The 25,010-nt window shown below is 40.5% G+C and overlaps 1 protein-coding gene across 1 annotated transcript; it reads right to left on the reverse strand.

Annotated features, from left to right (window-relative positions):
• Positions 1-20,529: 20,529 nt before the first annotated feature.
• On the reverse strand, positions 20,530-21,096 carry LOC117275819 (secreted RxLR effector protein 161-like). The gene has a single exon (XM_033655137.1). The coding sequence runs from the start codon at positions 21,094-21,096 to the stop codon at positions 20,530-20,532; it is 567 nt and encodes a 188-aa protein (XP_033511028.1).
• Between the last annotated feature and the right edge of the window lie 3,914 nt (positions 21,097-25,010).

The following is a 25,010-nucleotide window of genomic DNA, read 5'->3' on the forward strand; positions in this document are numbered from 1 at the left end:
GATGCATCAACAATGAACAATAGAGACTGGGATAAAATAATCAAGTAAATTGTGACTGAGTTCAAAATAAGAATTAAGCAGATAGTTCAACATGTATACGACCTCTGTGGGTCCCAACAATACCAACATATAGCCTAAACATGGTTTCTAACATGACTTATAGTCAAATTTCCACAACAGATAGAGAGCATATAGCTAATAACAGATTATTCAACTTTACAGTTTTACGGGACGGACCAAGTCACAATCCCCTCGGTGCACACCCACACGCCCGTCACCTAGCATGTGCGTCACCTCCAAAGTAATCACATGATACAAAAATCCGGGGTTTCATACCCTCAAAACCAGATTTAAAACTGTTACTTGCCTCAACAACGTAGAACTCCTAATCCGGAATGCTCTTTCCTATCGAACCGGCCTCCAAATGCCCCGAATCTAGTCACAAACAGTACGAGATAATCAATATTGGCTAAAAGGATCAATTCCACAAGAAACTACTAAAATCTAGCCCAAAATCCGAAATCAGCTTAAACCCGGCCCCCGGGCCCACGTCTCGAAATCCTACAAAAATTACAAAATCCAAAAGCATATTTACTCACGAGTCTAGCCATACCAAATTCATCAAAATCCGACATTATTTGCCCCTCCAAATTCCCAAAATTCACTTTCAAATTCTCAAGCCCTAATCTCCCAATTTCACCTCAACCCACACAATCTAGGTGATAAAAATCAATGGGAAACAAGATTTATGATCAAAATCAAGCACAAGAAGCTTACCTCATAATTCCTCTCGAAAATCCTCTTCAAAATCGCCTAAGCCCGAGTCCAAAATGTTAAAAATGGTGAAAAATCTCGAAATCCCGTTTTTATTTGTTCTGCCCAGACTTTTCGCACTTGCGGCTGTATTTCCGCATCTGCGGACCAAGCTCCGCTTCTGCGGAGAATCACTTAAATGCAGTCCCCGCTCCTGCGACCAAGGAACCGCATCTGCGATTATCGCAGGTGCGGAATTATCATCGCGCCTGCGAACACAATACGCACCTGCTCTCGATTCCACGCTTATGCGGCCATCGCAGGTGCAGTAAATCCTTCACACCTGCGCACTCTGCCCAACCTTCTCTCTTTCACTTCTGCGCTCAAATACCCGCTTCTGCGGGCTCGCACCTGCGGTTCCCATTCCGCAGGTGTGGAAATACCAGTAGCAGCAGCTTCAGCTGCATCTTTCCAACTTCAAACAATCCGTTAACCACCCGGAATCACCCCGAGGCCCTCGGGATCTCAACCAAACATACCAACAAGTCATATATCAACATACGAACTTAGGTTGAGCCTTCGAATCACTCCAAACAACATCAAACACCAAATTACCCTAGGATTCAAGCCTAAGAACTTCTAAACTTCCAAATTCCGTAAACGACGCCGAAACCTACCAAACCATGTCCTAATTACCTCAAATTTTGCACACAAGTCACATTTCACATTATAGAACTATTTCAACTTCCAGAATCGGATTTCGACCCCTATATCAAAAAGTCAACCCCCGGTCAAACTTTTCAAAATTCAATTTTGCCATTTCAAGCCTAATTCCACTACGGACCTCCAAATAATTTTCTGGACACGCTCCTAAGTCCAAAATCACCATACAGAGCTACTGGAATCATCAGAATTTGAATTCGAGGTCGTTTACACATAGATCAATATCCAGTTAACTTTTCTAACTTAAAATTTTCAATTATGAGACTAAGTGTCTCATTTCACTCCGAAATTCCTCCGGACCCGAACCAACTAACCCGGTAAGTCTTAAAATGACCGTAAAGCATAAATTGAGCAGTAAATGGGGGAAACGGGACTGTAATACTCAAAATAACTGGTCGGGTCGTTACATTCTTCTCTCTATTTCTCATTTCCCTCTTTCTCCCCATATTTATTCTTCAATCTCTCCTCTTTCCCATATTTCATCTTCAATTTTTATGCTAATCAGTTTCATATTAATAACCTATCTAAACTTCATTGATTATTTCACCTAAATAAACCCATTATCTACTAATCAACGTCCCTTGAACACCATTTTCCAAAATCTCTAGAATAAAACCCAAGCTATGGTGCGCTTAAATGGGTGCTAAATAGATCGAGGTCGGGTTCTCTATTTTTTTTAGTCTTGAAATCTTAGTTGAAAGCATCCATGCTCCGAGACATTCTCTCTTCTTCTCTTTCTTTGTCAAGAGGCAGATTCCAATTTTCTTCTTCTTCCCTCTTTTTTTTAATTGTGAAAAAAAAAATATGTGTGTTTGAGGTGGTGTACATCTATGTATATCACCGTGCATGTTTGTGTATATATTATGTTGCATATCGTGATATACATTGTTAGATTTGATAATATAAGATTAAATCTAAATCAAATCGTCCAATTTGATTTTAAGAGGGCAAAATTGTCCAATTTGATTTTAAGAGGGCAAAATTTATTCTAAATAAACTTATTTCAAACTTATTCTTGATCAAACAAGAAAAATAAATTTTGATATAACAATATTAGAGCAAGTTCTAAAATATAAAAATAATAAATATAATTGTGGTACTAAATAAATTTTTAATATATTTTTTGATATACAAAGAAGGAAAATAAATTTTTAATATACACAAAGAAAGAAAATAAACTTGTGATATCTATTTTAGTATACACATATCCGATGTGTTATATACTGCGATATACAAATAAATAATTATTTTTATTGTGATATACATTGATATAGAGACAACAATAAATTTTAAACATTTATATTTATATTTTTATATTTTAGATATACAAATAAGAAAAATAAAATTTAATATATATTTTAATATAGACAAAGAAGAAAAATAAAATTGTGATATATATTTATTAGTTACATGGTGCAAATCTCTATAACTAGGGCTATTTTCTGCTAATTATATGAGTATTTGTCACACCATACCAAAATCTTATTTATAAGCCCGACTACTGAATTTAGCTCGCTAATCTTTGAGTCTTGACCGAGACTGACCTGTGAGCTAAAAATTTAATTAAATTTGAATTAAAATAATTTTTTTAAGTAAATGACTAAATTACCCTCATTTCTCAACTCTAGATCCAAAGTTAATTGCATATATAATTCGAACTATAATATATTACTCTAGTACCATAGGTTATAAATTAACCATATATGACCACATTTCTAAGATCAAGCAAAAGTTATTGTTGACTTAGGCCAGTGACATGAGTAATATTTTGAACACTAATACATGATAATTGTTTCATCAAAATGGTTGATATTAGAAATCAGAAGTTATTCACATGATTAGGGACTATGTGAGTAAGAAATCCTTAAAGATTTGAATCAATCGCAAAGCTGGTGAAAAACTATACTTTTTCAAAATTATATTTGAAAATATAATTATTTATTAGCTTGTAGCCTTTTTTTATATCCCAAGGCCTGCTAAAAAGAATTTAATGTGTTGTTATCTCTAAATTTAATATAAAAACTATATTTTTCATATATAAAATTGAGATTGGTCTACACCGAGTAACCAATTAAGTTTATCAATCGCAAATGCTATTGGTCAAAATTCCAATAAAATTCATTACGTGCAATATCACTTTAAAAATCAAAGCACATAAGATGGAATTCGCTATAATACTTATCAGGGTGTTAAAGGATCTTTAAAAACCGACTAAATGATCGAATCGAATCATACTGAAATGGTTATGACTTATGATGTTTCTTTTAATAAAATTATTAATTTCTATATAAATTTATAACTATACTAAATAATTATGGTGGGTTTTAAAATTTTAAAAAATCAAAACTTAATCGAACCGCACCGATATTGAAGGGAAACCGAGATGATTGAGATATTTTTAAAATATCTAATTTTAATTATATAAAATAAAGCAACCCAAAAATTAGTATGATATATATATATATATATATATATATATATATACACACAATGAGAAACTACATCAGACAAAAATAAGAACTAATCTTACCTTAATAAACCTTAATAAAGAGTTGTTCTACCATTGCTCTGGTTAATAGCTACTGGAACAACTCTTTATTAAGGTAAGATTAGTTCTTATTTTTGTCTGATGAAATTTATTAAGGTCTCGTTATGTTAGAATAAAAGTATCATCATTTTATAAACATAAAAATATATTTGTTCAACTATAACTGCAACTAAGCGACTGTATATGTCACGACCCAAAATCTGTCTAGTCGTGATGGCACCTAACTCTAATGCTAGGTAAGCCAATATAAAATAAGGTAAATCAAATGATAAATAATTAATAACAAGAAATTAATGACTAATTCTACGCAACCTCCGAAGGACTGTAATACAAGTTATGAGCCAATATGATTTAGAATTACAAAATCGAAATAAAGAAGTAGTACAATATATATTTGAAGTTTACATAAACCGAGTTTAAGTTCTAAACTACCATGAACAAGAGGTAGCCTGGATCTGGAACGCTGGGACATCTTCAGTGCAAGGCTTCGTCTTCCACAGCTACGCGACTCCAAGATCTGTACACAAGGTGCAGAAGTATAGCATGACGAGATTTTACTCAGTAAGTATTCTAACTAACCTCGGTGAAGTAGTGGCGAGATTTTAAGTTAAAAGACACCTACTTATATTTGTACCTGTGCAGATGATAGGCAGAAAGAACAAATACGAAAAAAGATACATACATAATCACGTAATGAATGGAACAAGAATACAAATGGTAGAGGCCCCCCAGAATATCATCACTTCTTGGTCTCACAACACGATACAATGACATGAATCAAAAGACATGAATAACCATAATACATGTTCTTTTTCGTTGTGGCGCGCAACCCAATCCCCCATATATACATATTAATCTCATATCTGATATCAATATCGTTGCAGCGTGCAACCCGATCTCTCATATATATATGTATCAATATTGTTGTGACGTGCAACCCGATCCTCCATATATATATTAATTACTATTGCGGTGTGAAACCCGATATCAACAATACCATATGAAACCACAACAACAACCAAATGCGGGAAAAGTTCACAACGTAATACTAAGAAAACGAACACGCCATATCCGACTAACTAATATGACTCAACAGAGCAAAATGTCCAATCCAATATCAAAAACTAGTCCACCATATATAATGACAAGGGTTCCACAAGGTATATCACACAACCAATCTAAAAACCACCCCAATCCGGTTAAACACAGGAGAATAGTACATGAAACGAGCAAAGATATTTATCAAGTAAGAACAAGAATCAAATGAAGACATTTAATATATGAAATCATGTACCAATGAAATCATATAGCAAGAAGAAGCACGTAACAAGTAAAGGCAATTAATCAGTGAAGGCGGTAAGTAGAGCATATAGTAAGTGGAGACATATAGCAAGTTAAAGTATGTAGTGAGTGAAAGCATATAGCAAGTTAAGGCATTTAACAAGTAAAAGCATATGGTAGGTATAAGCATATGGTGAGTGAAGACATGTAGTAAGTGAATGCATATAGTGAGTGAAGACATGTAGCAAGTTAAAGCATCTAACAAGTAAATCATGTGACAACTAGAGGCATGTAACATGTATTGGCTAATAACAAGTAAGGCATGAATTAGAAGAGGACATGTAGCTGAAGTAAATCAAGTAAAAGCGTATGTGTAACAGTAGCAGACAAGGTAAAGACATAATTATAACTGTAACAGACCAAAGGAAAATCACAGAGGTAACTACGTAAGAAACTCGAATGGAAAGTACCACACAAAACAACGAACATTAATAGAAACCAAAGTAAAGGATATGCAAGTACTTAACGAATGTGTACTCATAACAGAAATCCAACTTCCTTTGCTTTCGCATAGTAATAACCAACAACTAATCTCATTTCAAACCGTACGAAATTACTCATCGTGTCAACATCATATCAACCGCAAAGAATTAACCCTCGTGCCAAACATAGCCCTAAGTCCATAATCTTCACACATATTACATATAAAGGAACTCAAGTGGCAAGATAATAACAGGTATAGAAGGATGTTCAAGATGCTATGGCCAAATAAGTATGTAAACTGTCCGAAAATAACCTATTAAATCCTTTTTAAGATACCATATGTTCTAACATAATTTCTAACACAGATAATTGAGTTTATTAGTTATAGAATTGAATAAAGCATAAGTAAAAGAATCACTAGCTTTATCAAAGTACAAATAAAGTATATAATTTCCCCCTCCCGAGCATGAAAAGCTCCGGCACATGCATATACGCTCGTCACCTCATATATACATCACCCCTGCATGTGTAAAACAATATCATTTAGTAGGAAAAATTCCCTCAACAAAGTTAGGCAAGACACTTACCTTAAAAAAGGCAAATCGATACACTAGAAGTGTCATCCCGCACAAATAGGTCTCTAAACTGCTCGAAACTAGCCAAAAGCAACTCAAAATCATCAAATAATGCCATGGGAAGTGATGGAAGCTTAAGGTCCACCAAACTATATAGAGAACCTGGTTCTCTATCAGTTCCCACATAACACACACAATAAGAGAGAAGTAAATGACACAATAGAGTTTTACGTGGAAAACTCCCAGCTCACGGGATTAAAAACCACTACCTACACTCGTAGGATTTCAACTTCACTAACCGAGAAACTTTAGATTACAACCTATTATAACCTAGGAATTAGACTCTTAATCCCTTACTCACTTGTAATAAGTCTATTACAAGTCTCTTTTTAATAACTCTATTACAAAGCTCACAACTCGACTAACTTTAGCCAAGACACAAACACAAGATTTATGGTTTTACAATTGGTTTCCTACACAATGCTTCTAACTAAGCTAAGTAGAAATTACAAGTGGATCACTTTAACAAAAGTACAACAAAACTAAGGACATATAATAACACAATGCTGGTGTAACGACCCGACCGGTCGTTTCGAGAGTTATAGCCCCGTTTTTCCTATTTTTGCTTCCTTTTGTGCTTTTCAGCTATATTATGTTATATCGGGTAGTTAATTCGGGTCCGGGGTGATTTCGGAGTGGATTGAGATACTTAGTCTATAAAGTAGAAGCTTAAGTTGGAAAAATCAACCGGACATTGACTTATGTATAAACGACCTCGGATTTGAATTTTGATGGTTCCGTTAGCTCCGTTAGATAATTTTGGACCTGGTATCGCGTCCGTAATGTGATTTGAAAGTCTGTGGTAGAATTTGCCTTGAATTGACGAAAGTTGGAAATTTGATGATAGTAGTGGAAAATTTGATATCGGGGTCAGAATAGAATTCTGGAAGTTGGAATAGGTTCATGGTGTTATTTGTGACGTGTGTGTAAAATTTGAAGTCATTTGGATGTGGTTTGGTAGGTTTCAACGTCGTTTGCGGGATTTAGAAGTTTAGAAGTTCTTAGGCTTGAATCCGAGGGTAATTTGATATTTTGATATTGTTTTGAGTGTTTTGAAGGTTCGACTAAGTTCGTATGTTTATATATGACTTGTTGGTATGGTTGGTTGAGGTACCGAGGGACTCGGGTGATTCCGGGTGGTTAACGGATTGTTTGAAGTTGGAAAAATACAGCTGAAGCTGCTGCTACTGGTATTTCCGCACCTGTAGAGGGGGAGCCATAGGTTCAAGGTCGCAGGCGCGCGTGGGTGTTCGCAGGTGCGGATAGTGTTAAGATAGGCTGGGTCCGCAGGTGAATAGGAAAGGTCGCATCTGCAATTCCGCAGATGAGGATATGTGCCCGCAGAAACGGAAGTGAGGAGGTCAGGCAGTGGCCACATGTGCGAGGTCTTTTCTGCACCTGCGTGGTCGCAGATGCAGATTTGGAGCGCATGTGCGAAGTTGGGGTTTTTAATGATTTTCTGCAGGTGCGGAGGTTCTTGCGCATATGCGGTACCACAAGTGCGCATATTTAGCCGCAGGTGCGAAAGCCTTGGGCAGAAAGCATAAAAATAACACTTCGCGAATTTTGGCTCATTTCCACCATTTTCAAGTCGATTTTTGGAACTTTTGGAGTGAGTTTGAAGGGAAATTCAAGGGTTTTCAGTGAGGTAAGTTGCTTGGGCTCTAATACTCCTATCTATGGTGTTTTCCCATTGTATCATCATCTGATTAGTGGAATTTAGGGGTGAAAACACGGGGTTAGGGCTTGGGATTTTGGAGAGTTTAATTTAAGGATTTGAGGGACCAAATGATGTCGGATTTTGATAAATTTTATATGTATGGAATCGTGAGTGAATGGGCTTTCTAGTTTTGTGACTTTTGTCGGATTTCGAGAAGTGGGACCAGGGGATGGGTTTGAGCCGATTTCGGATTTTGGCTATAATTTGGTATTTTTCTTGTGGAATTGATTCCTTTAGCCTATATTGATCGTATTGTATTGCTTGTGTTTAGATTATGGACGTTTGGAGTCAAATTAAGGGGCAAGAGCATCGCAGAGTAGGGGTTTGATCGGTTTGAGATAAGTAACAATTGTAAATCTGGTCCGGAGGGTATGAAACCTTAGAATTTTGTATCATTTTACTATTTGGAGGTGGCGCACATGCTAGGTGACGGGCATGTGGGCGTGCACTGTTGGGGATTGTGACTTGGTCCATCCCGTATCAACTGTAAAGTTGAATATTTTGTTGAAACTATATGATTCTTTTGTGTTTTAGAAAGAATTTCTGTAAATCGAGCTGGATGCCATGTTTAGGCCTTATGCCAGTGTTGTTTGGAACCTTCGAGGTCTTTTATTGCTATCTTCTCATTGTTTTTGATTGAAAATATATACTCACTCATGTTTACACATGTTTACAGTATAACTCAGTCTCTATTACTCTATTTTGATGCATCATATAAATGTTGTTTGGGCTGAATACTTTGTTTTCTGATAGCCCGAGAGGCTGGAGAGGTTTATGACTGAATGAGGTCGAGGGCCTGATTTGTGAGGATATTTATGGGATCGGGTTGCATGCCGCAACATGTTTAATATAGGCCGATGGCCTCATTGATTTATGCCATAATTGGCTTGATATAACAGTTGGGCAGAAGGAGCCCCTCCGGAGTTTGTACACACCCCCAGTGAGCGCAAGTACCTACTGAGTACGTGTACCGAGTGCTGAGTGATTGGGAGGCATGAGTGATAGTGAGGTTTTCTCGAGGGACTGTATACGAGTGATTGTAAGGTTTTTCCGATGGGCTGTATATGAGTGATGTTGCCCGAGGGGCTGATTATGATTTCATTATTTTTGCTCACCTTTGCATTGAGCCTTTGTTGAAAACTATTGAAAGATGTCTTTAAATGATTTTACTGGAATTTGATTTAAAAGAGTTGATTTGATTCAAACTCTGGTTTTAAAAGCATGCTGTATTTTGCTGAAGTTTTGTGATATGAACTTTACTTGCACTATTGCTCGTCACTACTTCTCAGTCTTTATTTAGTGTTGTTACTTATTGAGTTGGCATACTCACGTTACTCCCTGCGCCTTGTGTGCAAATCCAGGCAAATTTGGACACGGTAGCGGCTGTTGACTATTTCAGTTACAGATTTTCTAGGGGATAGCAAGGTAGCTGCTTGGCGATCGCAGCCCTACTCTTCTCCTTCTTATTTTCCTTTAGTTGTATTTAGCTATTTTCCAGTCTATGTTAGTCTCGATATTGTCAGACAAATTATAGTAGATGCTCATGACTAGTGGCACCCCGATGTCGGTCTTTTCTTTTCTGTACTTTTATTTTGATTTGAACTCCTTTACGAAGGTTTTTATGTTAAATAGCCTTGAAATTATCTTTGAAATGAAAATATCAGTTTGTTTTGGAAATGAGTCGCCTTGCCTAGTTCCATGATAAACGCCATTACGACAGTGTTAGTTTGGGTCGTGACAAGTTGGTATCAAAGCCTAGGTTACATAGGTCTCACGAGTCATGTGCAGGTTTAGTAGAGTCTTGCGGATCGGTATGGAGACGTCTGTACTTATATTCGAGAGGCTGCAGAACTCTTAGGAAACTCCACATTCTTGAATTCTTGTCGTGCAAATCTGTTGATAATAGTAACTAAACATATGTTGTTTCATTCTCTCAAAGATGGTGAGGAATCGTACTACCGGTCAAGAGGGCCAGCCACCAGTACCACCAGCTAGGGTCGCGAGAGGTCGAGGCCGCAGTAGGGGCAGAGGTTCAGCCCGCACAGCAGTTGGGAAAGTACCTGCAGACCCACCAGTTACCCTAGATCAGGATCAGATTTCAGTTGTTGATGCACCAACCCAGGCACCACCTGTGCCTATTGTGATTCCAGGCCTTCAGGAGGCCCTAGCTCAGATTTGGTAGCGTGTACCGTTCTTACTCAGGCGGTCTCTATCTCGACGGATGTAGCCACTTCTCAGGCAGGGGAAGGCACTCAGACTCCCGCCGCTCGCACACCAGAGCAAGTTGTTCAGTGGCTTCAAACACCGGGGGCACCATCAGCCCAGCCGGTTGTAGCTGCTCAGGACTATGTAGTTCCTATTATGCCTGAGGATGAGCAACATAGATTGGAGAGGTTTGGGAGACTTCAGCCTCCATCTTTCAGTGGTGTAGAGGGTGATGATGCACAAGATTTCTTAGATAAGTGTCAGAGGATGCTCCGGATAGCAGGTATTCTAGAGACCAGTGGGGTCTCATTCACTACTTTCTAGTTCTCTGAGGCTGCATTCAGTTAGTGGGAGGTTTACGAGAGGCGTAGGCCGGTTGGCGCAGCACCCCTTATTTGGCAGCAGTTCTCCGTTCTCTTTCTGGAGAAGTTTGTACCTCAGTCCCACAGAGAGGAGCTGCGCAGACAGTTTGAGCAGCTTCGTCAGGGTGATATATCTGTGAGACAGTATGATATGCAGTTCTTCGAGTTGGCCCGTCATGTGATCTGGTTGGTTCCCACAGACCGAGAGAGGATCAGGAGGTTTATAGATGGCTTCGGTTTTCAGCTTCGGTTGCTTATGACCAGAGAAAGAGTGTCTGGTGCTACTTTTGATGAGGTTGTCGACATTGCTCGACAGATTGAGATGGTTCGCGGTCAGGAGAGGGTTGAAAGGGAGGCCAAGAGGCCTCGTGGTCAGGGTGGATTCAGTGGTGCTCCTTATGGGGTCAGTTCCAGCACGACAGAGACTGTCTATTCAGGCATGCTCAGTCAGCTCGCCCAGTTCACCGTGTTGCATCATCAGGCCATGGTTCTCATAGTTCTCATCAGGTACACTCATCACTTAGTTCCCTCCCAGCCCAGAGTTCATCCCGTGCTCAATCCGTTCGGGGCTCCTCCATGCTAGGTTCTTCTACCAGTTATCCGGTTGCTAGCACCAGAAGGGTTGTTTTGAGTGTGAGGAGTTTGGGCATATGTGAAGGCAGTGTCCTCGTCGTTATGGGGGTCCGCCTCAGTAGAGGATCTAACCATCGACTTCAGCACCAGTTCCTTCACCACCCGCCCAGCTAGGGGTGGAGGTCAGTCAGCTAGGGGTCGCCCTAGAGAGGGAGGTCGATCAGGTGGTGGTCAGGCCCGTTTCTATGCACTCCTGGCCAGACCAGATGCTATTGCTTCAGATTCCGTGATTACAGGTATCGTCTCAGTTCGTCACAGAGATGCCTCCGTATTATTTGACCATGGTTCCACATATTCATATGTTTTCTCATATTTTGCTCATTTTCTGTATAAGCCCCGTGAGTCTTTAGTTTTATCTGTTCATGTATCTACTATTGTGAGTGATACTATTGTTATGGACCGCGTATATCAGTCATGTGTGGTGACTATTAGGGGTCTGGAGACCCGAGGACCTTTTGCTGCTCAGTATGGTTGACTTTGATGTGATATTGGGTATGGATTAGTTATCTCCATGTCATGCTGTTCTAGATTGTCACGCTAAGACCGTGACATTAGCGATGTCAGGATTTTCGAGGGTTGAGTGGAGCGGTTCTATAGATTATGTACCTAGTAGGGTAATTTCATATTTGTAGGCTCAACGTATGATTGAGAAGGGTTGCCTGTCTTATTTGGCGTTTGTGAGGGATGTTAGTGCAGAGACTCTTGCCATTGATTTTGTTCCGGTGGTACGTGATTTTTCGGATGTGTTTCCTGCAGACTTGTCGGGCATGCCGCCTAACAAGGATATTGACTTTGGTGCTGGGAACTCAACCCATTTCTATTCCACCACATTGTATGGCACCGACGGAGTTGAAGAAATTGAAAGAATAACTTCAGGAACTCCTTGATAAGGGGTTTATTCGGCCTAGTGTGTCACTTTGGGGAGCACCGGTTCTATTTGTGAAGAAGAAGGATAGTTCTATGAGGATGTGCATTGATTACATGCAGTTGAACAAGGTCACAGTCAAGAACAAGTATCCCTTGCTTCGTATTGATGATTTACTTGACCAGCTTCAGGGAGCGAGGGTGTTCTCTAAGATTGATTTGAGGTCCGTGTATCACCAGCTGAAGATTCGGGATTCGGATGTTCTTAAGACAGCTTTCAGAACCCGATATGGCCATTTTGAGTTCTTAGTGATGTCTTTTGGGCTGACCAATGCCCCAACAACATTCATGCATTTGATGAACAATGTGTTCCAGCCCTATTTGGAATCATTCATTATTGTATTCATTGATGACATCCCGGTGTACTCTCGTAGCCAGGAGGAGCATGCTCAGCATCTGAGGATTATATTACAGAAATTGAGGGAGGAGAAGCTTTATGCAAAGTTCTCCAAGTGTGAGTTTTGGCTCGGTTCAGTAGCATTCTTGTGGCGCGTGGTGTCCAGTGAGGGTATTCAAGTGGATCCAAAGAAGATAGAGGCGGTGCAGAGTTGTCCTAGACCGTCTTCAGCCACGGAGATTAGGAGCTTCCTTGGTTTGGCGGGTTATTACCATCGCTTTGTGGAGGAATTTTCATCTATTGTATCGCCCTTGACCAAATTGACCCAAAAGTGTGCTCTATTCAGGTGGTCGGATGAGTGTGAGGAGAGCTTTCAGAAGCTCAAGACTGCCTTGATCCCAACTCTAGTGTTAGTTCTGCCACCAGCTTCAGGTTCTTATACCGTGTATTGTGATGCCTCGAGGATAGGCATTGGATGTGTTTTGATGCAGGAGGGTAGGGTGATTACCTATGCCTCTCTCCAGTTGAAGACCCATGAGAATAACTATCATGTCCATGATCTTAAGTTAGCAGCTATTGTTCACGCCTTGAAGATTTGGCATCATTATTTGTATGGGGTTCATTGTGAGATCTATACTGATTACCGGAGTTTGCATCATCTATTTAAGCAGAAGGATCTTAATTTTCATCAGAGGAGATGGTTAGAGCTTCTCAAAGACTATGATATCACTATTTTGTACCATCCGGGGAAGGCCAATGTGGTGGCTGATGCCTTGAGTCACCGGGCAAAAAGTTTGGGGAGTTTAGCATATCTCCCAACAACAGAGAGACCCTTAGCATTGGATGTCCAGGCCCTAGCGGGCTAGCTTTTCAGATTGAATATTTCGAAGCCGAGTCAGATATTGGCTTGTGTGGTCTCCAGGTCTTCTCTTTATGACCGTGTCAGGGAGCGTTAGTATGATGACCCCCACATGCTCGTTCTCCAGGACAGGGTTCAGCGAGGTGATACCGGTGATGTGACCATTGGTGATGACGGCGTGTTGAGGATGCAGAGCCAGATATGTGTGCCTAATGTAGATGGGCTCAGGGAGTTGATTCTTGAGGAGGCTCACAGCTCGCGGTATGCCATCCATCAGGGTGCCGCGAATATGTACCAGGATTTGAGACAACACTATTAGTGGAGGCGGATGAAGAAGGATATAGTTGGATTTGTGGCTCGGTATACTGTCAGCAGGTTAAGTATGAACATTAGAGATCAGGTGGCTTGCTTCAAAGGTTAGAGATCCCAGAGTGGAAGTGGGAGCGAATCACTATGGACTTCGTAGTTGGGCTCCCACGAACTTCGAGGAAGTTCGATGCTATTTGGGTGATTGTGGATCGGCTGACCAAGTCCGCGCACTTCATTCTAGTTGGTACTACTTACTCTTCAGAGCGGTTGGCAGAGATTTACAACCGAGAGATTGTTTGTCTGCATGGTGTCCCAGTTTCCATCATTTCAGATAGGGGCACTCAGTTTACATCGCAGTTTTGGAGGGCCGTGCAGCGAGATTTGGGTACTCAGGTTGAGTTGAGCACAACTTTTTACCCTCAGACGGACGGGCAGTCCGAGCGCACTATTCAGATATTGGAGGACATGTTGCGCGCTTGTGTCATTGACTTTGGGGGTTCATGGGATCAGTTTCTGCCGCTCGCGGAGTTTGAATATAACAACTATTATCAGTCGAGCATTCAGATGGATCCATACGAGGCTTTATATGGAAGGAGGTATAGATCTCCAATAGGATGGTTTGAGCCGGGTGAGGCTAGGATCTTGGGTATAGACTTGGTCCAGGATGCATTAGATAAGGTGAAATTGATTCAGGAGCGGCTTCGCACGGCGCAGTCTAGGCAGAAGAGCTACGCGGATAAGATGGTCCGTGATGTGTATTTTATGGTTGGGGAGAAGGTTTTGCTGAAGGTATCATCCATGAAAGGTGTTATAATGTTTGGGAAGAGGGGAAAGTTGAGCCCCCGGTTCATTGGACCTTTTGAGGTGCTTCAGAGGATAGGGGAGGTGGTTTATAAGTTTGCCTTTCCACCAAGCTTGTCGAGTGTGCATCTAGTGTTTCATGTTTCCATGCTCTGAAAGTATGTTGGCGATCCGTCCCATGTTTTGGACTTTAGCATGGTTCAGTTGGAGGGTGATATGACTTATGATACCACGTGACGTGCGGTGCTCTTTCAGCCGCTGGACCCTACCTCTGATTGAGTCATTTCCAGGGTGGGCAGGCTGTTAAAAAAAAGATAACTCTTCCTGAGGCCCCCGCCGACGTCTCCGAACGGGGTCTCGGGGCCCCCGGGTGTGAACTGGATTGAAATCGGGCTAAGTTTGGACTTGGTTGCTGAGGGGCTACTGTTCTGGTGTCATCGCACCTATGGTGGGAATGGTCGTAGGTGCAGACTCGGTGGTGCAAGAGAAGTAACGTATAAGCGAAAAGGGTTGGCCAGGCCTGGGGTCGCAGAAGCGAAGACCCTCCGCAGGTGCGCCCATCTTCCGCAGCAACATATGGGCGTTATTCTCGCCGAAAAGGACGTGAAAATTTATGGAGTTAGTAAGATTGGGAACTTTTGGTGTGTGGATGAGGATTTAAGTAACATTGGGTGTCTATGGCAGATTCTAACCCTCATTCGAGGACGAATGATCTTAAGTGGGGGAGAATGTAACGACTCGACTTGTCATTTTGAACATTTACGCTCCTTTCAACTATTTGAAAGGAGCTTGGAGTGTTCCGTGCTATCTTGGTCTACGGGGTATCATGAGAGGAACGGGAGCCCAAACATGAATATATGACCCTGGTGCCCGTATAAGGGCTCATCACCACGCATGTGCGCACCCAATAGCACGTGGCTATCACAATAATTTAGCTAGTTGAGGCTCGACTGTAGGTGCCACTACATGTGCTCTAGGCTGAGATTCTACCTTTTCCCTTTCCCCGACCCCTTCCCCTGGTAGTGGCTGCAATATCGGGCTCCAGCTCCTGTTCGGCTGCGGCTGAAATACGTGTCCACACTATCTTAAAATCGGGCAAAATTTTAGTTTTATGGCCGTAAAACGACAAAAGACGAGTAACGGTCAGGATGAGGCACTGCCTATTATTTCTTTGGTTATTTTTTATGGTTTGATAAAATTTAAGGCAACAAGGTTCGGTGGCCCGGGCCAATGCAGAAAGCGTGGGCTATATCATACGAAAATCTAGGAATCGAGCGAAATTGCAGTTTTATGGAATATTTACGAGTGATTGTGAGGTTTGCCCCAGGGGCTGTATATGAGTGATGTTGCCCGAGGGGATGATTATGATTTCATTATTTTTTCTCACCTTTGCATTGAGCCTTTGTTGAAAACTGTTGAAAGATGTATTTAAATGATTTCACTGGAACTGGATTTAAAAGAGCTGATTTGATTCAAACTCTGGTTTTAAAAGCATGCTGTATTTTACTGAATTTTTGTGATATGAACTTTACTTGCATTATTGATCGTCACTTCTTCTCAGTCTTTATTTACTGTTGTTACTTACTGAGTTAGCGTGCTCACGTTATTCCCTACATCTTGTGTGCAGATCTAGGCGTATCTGGACACGGTAGCGGCTGTTGACTATTCCGGTTGCAGATTTTCTCGGGGATAGTAAGGTAGCTGCCTGGCGATCGCAACCCTACTCTTCTCCCTCTTGTCTTCCTTTAGTTGTATTTAGCTATTTTTCAGACTATGTTAGTCTCGATATTATCAGACAAATTATAGTAGATGCTCATGACTAGTGACACCCCGATGTCGGGCTTTTCTTTTTCGCACTTTTGTTTTGATTTGAACTCATTTATGAAGGTTTTTATGTTAAATAGCCTTGAAATTATCTTTGAAATGAAAATATCGGTTTGTTTTGGAAATGAGTCGGCTTGCCTAGTTCTACGATAGGCGCCATTACGACAGAGTTAGTTTGGGTCATGACAGTCGAAAACTGGTCCTTCGTTCTGTTTGTTCTTTGTTCTTGAAGCCTAGAAGTCACTTGCAAGGTGGCAACACACTTAAGAGAAAACTTACTCGATTTTCAGATGTGCAAGTGTTTTTTTTCTTTGCTTCATGTTAATAGTCTCCAAGTGATGTCACTTGGATGATGCAAGCAAATATCTGGTATAAGGCATTACCCATAAAGTGACTACTGCACTATTGAGTGTGCGCATAGGAATAGTTGCATCGACTTTACAGCTGTGGAGAGTTGACTGGTACAGTCAGCAAGGGAACTGATATCCATTTGTTCCCTCTGTCGTTTCTTTGACTCTAGTTGTTGGAACTTGTGCCCGACTTGAGACTTCTTGTTCTTGAGTACTTTGAGGATGTGTAATAGGTTCACGATCTGGCTCTTATTATAAAGTTTGTTAGATCATCAAAATACAAAAAGGCACATAACTTATCAATTTACCACTTTTGATGATGAAAAAGTTATAATTGAAGTTCCTCACCGGGAACCAGATCACCATACAATATTTCCTATATTTCCCCTGAGAGAACTTGTTCCCCCTTCTTCCCCCTCTCAATCCTTTTCCCCCTTTTGGCATCATAAAAATATTAATCACATGTAATAAGCAAAAAAGAAGTCCATCATGGTTAACTCATGCCACATATGTGCACACAAACATGGCTAAAAACAGAGCATAAAAGTATAACATGCATAGCAAAAAGACAAGATTCTCATTAATTGTGAAGGAAAGGAGAACATAAATACTAGTACCATTGTTACACAATTATTCCCAAAAAAAACAACGTAAAAGTACGAGCCACAAAAATAACAAAAAGAGGACCAAGGTAGGACAAACAACATTTAACTGGACACTGGAAAGGGAATTGCTTTAAGGAGCACTAGACGGAGGAGGTAGGGATGAGGAGGCAAGGGTTCTGAGGAGAGTATCCATTCGAGCATTTGCAAACACTTGTTGGTTAACCAGCCTTTCCTTCAAGTCCTCGACTTGTTTCTTGAGATTTGCATTTTCCTTGGTCAGGCGAGCAACCTATGTGCCTTGTGCACTACTGGAACCATGTGCCTCCTGGGCCTGACTAAGTTGTCCCTCAAGAATGGCAGTCGTGCCTTCAACCTCCTTATCTCCTCATTCAAGCATTTTGAGCATCAATCAATTGAGATATAGTGGAATTGCCGCCAATCCCTCCCTTCTTATCAGTGCACTCACATTCCACCAAGGTGGTCTTTAAGAAGGTCTGTTTGCGAGTTCCCACTGTTGCTTTTCCCAAGGGAAGTTTGAAAAAGTTAAAAACCTTAGTGAGCAAGAATCCATAGGGAAAACCGTGATTATGATCCTTGAAGTCACTCACTTTATTCATATGCTCTATCATTATACCAGACAGATTGATAGTGGTGTAGGCATCCAACGCTTCCATGAGGAATAGATCTGCTTTTGAAGTAATTGAACGTCTTTCCACACAGGGAAGCAAGACCTTATTCACCATCTCAAACAAAAGTTGATACACTAGAATGAGGGCCTTCTTGTGCACCCGATTTCCTTGCTGCACAACATCATCCTTCAGAATAGCACTTATGAAATTGGGAGAACAAGTCCCCTCAATGGATGAGATCCCTTTAGTATGCACTCCCAAAATGTTCCCCAACACAGCCTCGTCTATCACAAAATCTACTCCGTTGACCTTCAAGCAGATGTTATCATCTTCCACTGTGAACATGTCTGCGTAGAAGCTACGCACCTCTTCTTCATACACCTTGGGGCTCTCATTGGTGAACAAGTGTGTCCACTTTTGAAACTCAAAAATATCAACCAGTTGACGCATCCCTGTCATGTCAAGAATGTCAGGGGAAAATGTTCTGCCCCATAGTACCCTCTGTTTTCTCAGGTTTTCTCTGCTTTCTTCCTTGGCCACACTTACTTTGGCTTTCTTGGAGGAACCAGGTTCCTCGTTGTCACCAACCTTCCTTTTCACATACTTTCTCACACTTTTCTCTTTCTTTGTAGACTTCTCAGACAATTTCTCACCAGACTTCTTAGACAAATTTTCACCCGACTTTTCAGACACCTTTTCACCAGACTTGTCTACCTCAAAATTTTCTATTTCCACAACTTTCACAGATGGCTCTCTCCTGGGTTTTGGAATCACAGGTTTCTAAGAGGACTTATGAATTAAGGAAGCAGGTTCCTCATTCACCCCTTCATCGTCAACATCAACAACAAGTGCTGGAGGTACTTCTTCCTCATTCACCAGCTTTCCCCTTTTCACCGGCCTCCTCCTTTTCTTCTCTTCTTTGTTTTTCTTCATAACAGATTCAAGGGCTTCCTTCTTTTGCAGCCTGGTAGTAGGTCTTTTAGGAGTGGGATTTTTGGGAACTGCCCTTCTAATCCTAACCGCAAAGAAGCTTGCTACAAAAACATTGTCATAATCATCCTCCCTGTTTTCATTTTCCTTTTCAAATAGAGATCTCATATGTGGAAAGATAATGGTTAACGACTCAGCATCGAAGTGAGGAGAAGGAGAAGGATCAGTACTAACCTGGGGTTCTTTTGAGGAACAATGAGTTTTATCCCAAGTAGGAGCAACGGGCTCCTCTTGGGCTGAGGGATCTGGTCCCTCATTTGGTTCCCCAGTAGTACTGACAAGTGCCAAATTTTTAGAGGGCACCAGTTCACTACCCTCATCCTTATTACTTTCACCTTCCCCTTGAGACCTAATGGTCTCATTTTCATGCTCATACCCACCAACTAAACCTCCCTCTACAACGATTAGTAACATATTCTCAATGGCTTCTTGTTCATTCACCCCAAGGTAGAATCAGAGGATACAAGAGGAACATTACATGTAGGATTGGCAATATTCAGATCAAAGCTTAGAACGGGCGCTGCTGAGTCTTCACTACTATGAACCACACTTTGTTGGGCTTCAGAACTATCCCCAACTTTCTAACTAGAAACTTCATGACCCTCATCTCCATTTACTATTTCGCCTTCTGCTATTTTTTCTGGCAAGGCAGAAGGAGAGGTTGCAGTAATGAATCTTTCAGGGTTCTGAGTCTTACGACTATGGTGAGAGCCAGAATTCGATTGGGTTGGAGAGGAAGTGGTAGGTGATTGTTGGTCTGGTATGGGGTTTTGACTGGGTGACAAAGGGGACTCGCTCCTGTGGTTCGTGAGACGAAGACACAACGGGGACTACACTGGAGACATCTGAAACTTATGGATCTTGAGACATAGTGAAGATTTGAAGTGAGGACACGAGAGTAAGAGTGTTTGCTTTAAGAGAGAAAAGGGAATTTTTGGGTTTGATGTGGATAGTGAGGAAAGAGACAACGTTTGGGGGTTATTTAGAGGAAGTGAGGGACGGTTACAAAACGGGTATGAATCACTAGGTAGACGGGTCATTTGGTAACAGGTGTGACTTTTGAGTTCTAAAGAGATGAGAGAGAAAGACTAATTTTTTTAATGATGTGGCACTTTTATAGTAGTTAAAAATATGCATGAAAGTACAAGGGAACTACTAACCTAAGTCAAGGGAACCGGGTTCCCTGACTTAGTTTTGTAAATGTGAGCCTCATCCTTTTACCAAGATACAATGTCATTAGTTGCTTGTTTGCTTTGTAGTTGCCATGCGTGTCTACCTGTAACGGTATAGAGATGAGTTAGAACTTGCCAGAAAACACTTTTGAGTCGTTTTACCTGTTCATTCTTTCATAGCCAATCATTGAGGGTCTTGGTGCTCAGTTTAATTTTATTAACCCCAATGCCAGTCGATTCTTTTCAAAGTGCTCTATGCTCAGTGCTTTGGTGAAGATATCTGCTACTTGGTCTTCTGTTTTGCATAACTTCATGCAGATAAGACCCTCTTCAACATTGTCTTTGAGATAATAATGTCGTACATCAATGTGCTTTGTTATTTTATACTAAACCGGGTTCTTTGCCATGTTGAGAGCACTGGTATTATCACACAATAATGGCACGCAATCAGAAAATACACCATATTCCTCCAGTTGATGCTTGATCCACAACAATTGAGCATAACAAGAGGCGACTACCACATACTCAGCTTCTGCAGTTGAAAGAGCCATAGAGTTTTGTTTCCTTGTACCCCATGAAATCAAACATGGTCCCAGAAAATGTGTTATGCCAGATGTACTCTTTCTATCCACCAGATAACTAGCATAATCAGCATTAGCATACTCAATTAAGTTGAAATTGTCCCCTGAAGGATAGTAGAGAACCAGGTCCTGCGTTCCTTTAAGATACCTTAGAATCCTCTTGGCAGTTTTAAGATGAGATTCCTTTGGACTGGATTGAAATCTAACACATAATCCCACACTAAATACAATATCAGGTCTACTAACTGTGAGATACAAGAGTGAACCAATGATGCCTCTATACATGGTTTTGTTCATAGGAGAACCAGGTTCATCCAAGTCCAGACGGGTGGCAGTGGCAATATGAGTATCGATGATTTTTGAACTTTCCATCTCAAATATCTTCGGGAGATATTTAATGTACTTTTGATGTCTTATCATCATTCCCTTAGGGGTTTGCTTAACTTGCAAACTTAAGAAAAAATTTAATTCCCCCATCATGCTTATTTCAAACTCGCTTCCCACAAGCTTTGCAAACTTCTCACACAAGGAGTCATTTGTTGCAGCAAAAATGATATCGTCAACATAAACTTGCACAATGAGCAGGTTCCTTCCCCGTTTCTTCAGAAATAGGGTGTTGTCAATTTTTCCTCTTGTACAACCCTTTTCAAGAAAAAATTTGGACAACCTTTCATACCATGCATGAGGGCCCTACTTCAATCCATATAATGCCTTATCAAGTTTGAATATATGTTCAGGATGCTCATGATACTCAAAGTCAGGTGGTTGTTTGGCGAAGACTTCTTCCTTTAAATATCCATTCAGAAATGCACTTTTGACATCTATTTGGAACAATTTGAATTCCATATGAGATGCAAAAGCAATGAGAATTTTGATGGCTTCCATTCGAGTAACTAGAGCAAAAGTTTCATCATAGTCGATCCCTTCTTCTTGATTGTAGCCTTGAACTACTAACCTGGCCTTGTTCTTTATTTATTCCCAAATTCATCAAGCTTGTTTCTGAACACCCACCTGGTTCCTATGACCGTTCTATCTGAGGGTCGAGGGACCGGGTTCCATACACGGTTCCTCTCAAATTGATGAAGTTCATATTGCATAGCAGTAATCTAGTCAGCTTCTTTCAATGCTTCCTTGATATTTTTAGGCTCAATTTGAGAAAGGAAAGCTGAGAAGGCAAACAAGTTTCTTGTTTTTGATCTAGTTTGAATTCCTGAATTAAGATGAGTGATCACATTTTGGAGAGGATGTGAACTTTTGTGCTTCCAGTTAGACACCTGAATCTCATTATAGGAAGATCCAGGTTCCTCATAATGGGATCCATTGTGGCATCTATGGATGGGTGAGTACCACTTCTCTACTCAGCATCAGGAGTTTCTTGCACGACATCAACAACCCTATCCTCTGCTTTAGTTATTGTGATAGAGGAACCAAGCTCTTCTGCATCAGCTAAGTGTTCTGTTGTATTTTCTTCGTTGAATTCCTTGACTTGGCTCATCAATTCTGTCTTTCCATTTGCCATATCAATGACTTCTCCAGGAACCTTCAACTGCTCTCTGTCTTGATCAATCTTATCATGTGAATTTTTCCCACATAGGTGGTGTGATTCATCAAAGATTACATGTATGCTTTCTTCAACACATTGAGTCATTTTGTTGTAGACCTTGTATGCTTTGCTTTATGAGGAATATCCAAGAAAGATTCCTTCACCACTTTTGGCGTCAAATTTCCCCAAAGCTTCCATACCATTATTGAGAACAAAGCATTTGCATCCAAACGTTTTTAGGTGAGTTAGCTTGGGCTTCCTTCTGTTTATCAATTCATATGGAGTTTTTTTCAGGAGGGACCTGATCATGCACATGCTCACCAAGTAGCAAGCAGTGTTGACTGCCTCTACCCAGAAGCCTTTTGTTACGCCACTGTCAATTAACATAGTTCTTGTTATGTCTTCAAGAGTCCTATTTTTCCTCTTCACAACACCTTTTTGTTGGGGTGTTCTGGGAGCTGAAAAATTGTGACTTATGCCATTTTCAACACAGAATTCGTCAAATTTTGCATTGTCAAACTCCGTGCCATGATAAGACCTTATACTTATAACATTATGGCTCATCTTCACTTAAATCTGTTTCACAAATGCAACAAAGACTGGGAAGGTTTCATACTTAGTTATGAGAAATAAGGTCCATGTGAATCTGGAGTAGTCGTCAACTATGACAAAGAGGTACTTATTTCCTCCTCTACTTGGCACCCTCATAGGTCCACATAGATCCATATGGAGAAGATCAAGTGGCCTTGAGGTGCTTACTTCATTCTTGGGCTTGAAAGAGGACTTGACTTGCTTTCCTCTTACACAAGCATCACACACCTTGTGATCTTTGAACCTTGACTTGGGGCAGCCCATGAACCAGGTACTTCTTGATCAATTTGTTCAGCAATAAAAAGCTTGCATGTCCCAATATTTTGTGCCACAGCTCGGCATCATCATCAACAACACTCAGATAAAAATCATCAACATAAATGCTCTTAAATCGTTTTTCCAGCAGGACCACTTCACTAGTCACGAGATTTGTGACTATGTAGGTTTTTGATAAAAATTTAACTTTGTTTCCTTTGTTGCAGATTTGAGAGACACTTAGTAGGCTTTATTTCAAGCCATTCACATAGTACATATTCTCAATTGAATAAGTGAGCGTCTTTCCAATTCTTCCTACTCCCAGAATGTATCCCTTTTTGCCATTGCCAAAGGACACACTCCCTCCTTGCAGGGCTTTGAGTGAAAAAAAATCATCAATGCTTCTAGTCATATGCTTAGAGCAGCCACTATCCATATACCATTTTGGCTGCTTCCTTTCACTGCTCCCTACAAAAAAAAAAAAATCAAGGATTAGACTTAGGAACCGAAACAAGTTTGGGTCCCTTGTAGTGAGGAAAAAGGCGAATTAAACTTTATTTTGTCCAAGAAGGAAATACCTATTTTTTAATGGAGGAACCAAGTTCCTTAGCAGTAGTTACCTTTTCAACAAAAATCTTGTTTTTCTGTTAGGACTGAATTCTAGCCTTACAATTTTCTTTAAAGTGTCCGGTGTTGCCACAGTGAGTGCAAAGCAGTTATCAGGGACAGTAACATACTTGCTATGTGGATTGTAGGGAGTACATTTCTTTTGGAACCTGACTCCTTGCCTGTTCCCATCATTGCTTGTATACATGGCAGTGATTGTATCAGAGCACCAGGTCCTCTTTAGAGATTTTTCTAGGTCATTTTTAACTCTACCTAGATCTTCTTGAAGTTGTCTGTTTCTTTCAAGTTCAACACACAAACTAGATTTCACATACTTGAGTTCATTTTCAAGCTTAATGTGTGCCTCACTTGCAACTTCCTTTCCCTTTTGGATGTTCCCAGGACTGTTTCACCAACAAGTCATCTCTCTCATGTTCTACCTCTCCTAGTTCCACAGTTAATATATTTTTATCATTTATAAGACTATAATAAGTATCAATTAAAATATTTGCCAAAGATATAAGCTTTTTTTTGAGAGTAAGACTTCAAATTTCTTTGAACGTCTATAAAGTTTTCCTCATCATCATCATCTTCATAATCGTCAGATTTTGCCATCAGGGCAAAAATAGGGTCATATTCAGCTGCTTCACTTTCAACTTCCATCATGGAGGTGTCACCTTGTTCATCATCTTCTCTAGATTCATTCGAAGAATCTCCCCATGCAACAAGAGCTTGTTTCACAACATTGTCAGCGACATCTTTTCTCTTGAATCTTTTGTTAGGAGCCGGGTTCCTCTTGACTGCTTTGTCTATGTTGTGCTTGTACTGGTCTTGCTTGAGAAAAGGACAGTCCTTGATGAAGTGTCTTGGATTCCCACATTTATGACATAAGTCATAACCTCTTGGCTTGCTGGAGCTGCCCTTTTTTGGAATGCCTCTATTTCGGCGAACCATTTTCTAAAATCGCTTTGTCAGGTAGCCCATGTCAGCATCCTCACTACTTGAGTCATTGTTGTATGCCTTGAGGACCAGGTTCTTCTCCTTTTTGGGCTCTCTTCTTTCATGGTCCTTTTTCTTCTTCATTTCATAAGTCTTCAGATTACCAATGAGTTCATCAATGGTCAATTTTTGCAGATCCTTTGCCTCCGAGATAACATTTACTTTGCTTTCCCAGTAACCAGGTAATACACTGAGTATTTTCCTGGCAAGTTTGTTTCTTGGAATGATCTTTCCTTGAGAGTGGAGCTCATTGATGATAAAGGTGAATCAAGTGTGCATGTTCTGAATGGAC

Source organism: Nicotiana tomentosiformis, chromosome 1, assembly GCF_000390325.3.
Source record: "Nicotiana tomentosiformis chromosome 1, ASM39032v3, whole genome shotgun sequence".
In the NCBI taxonomy this organism is placed as follows: domain Eukaryota; kingdom Viridiplantae; phylum Streptophyta; class Magnoliopsida; order Solanales; family Solanaceae; genus Nicotiana; species Nicotiana tomentosiformis.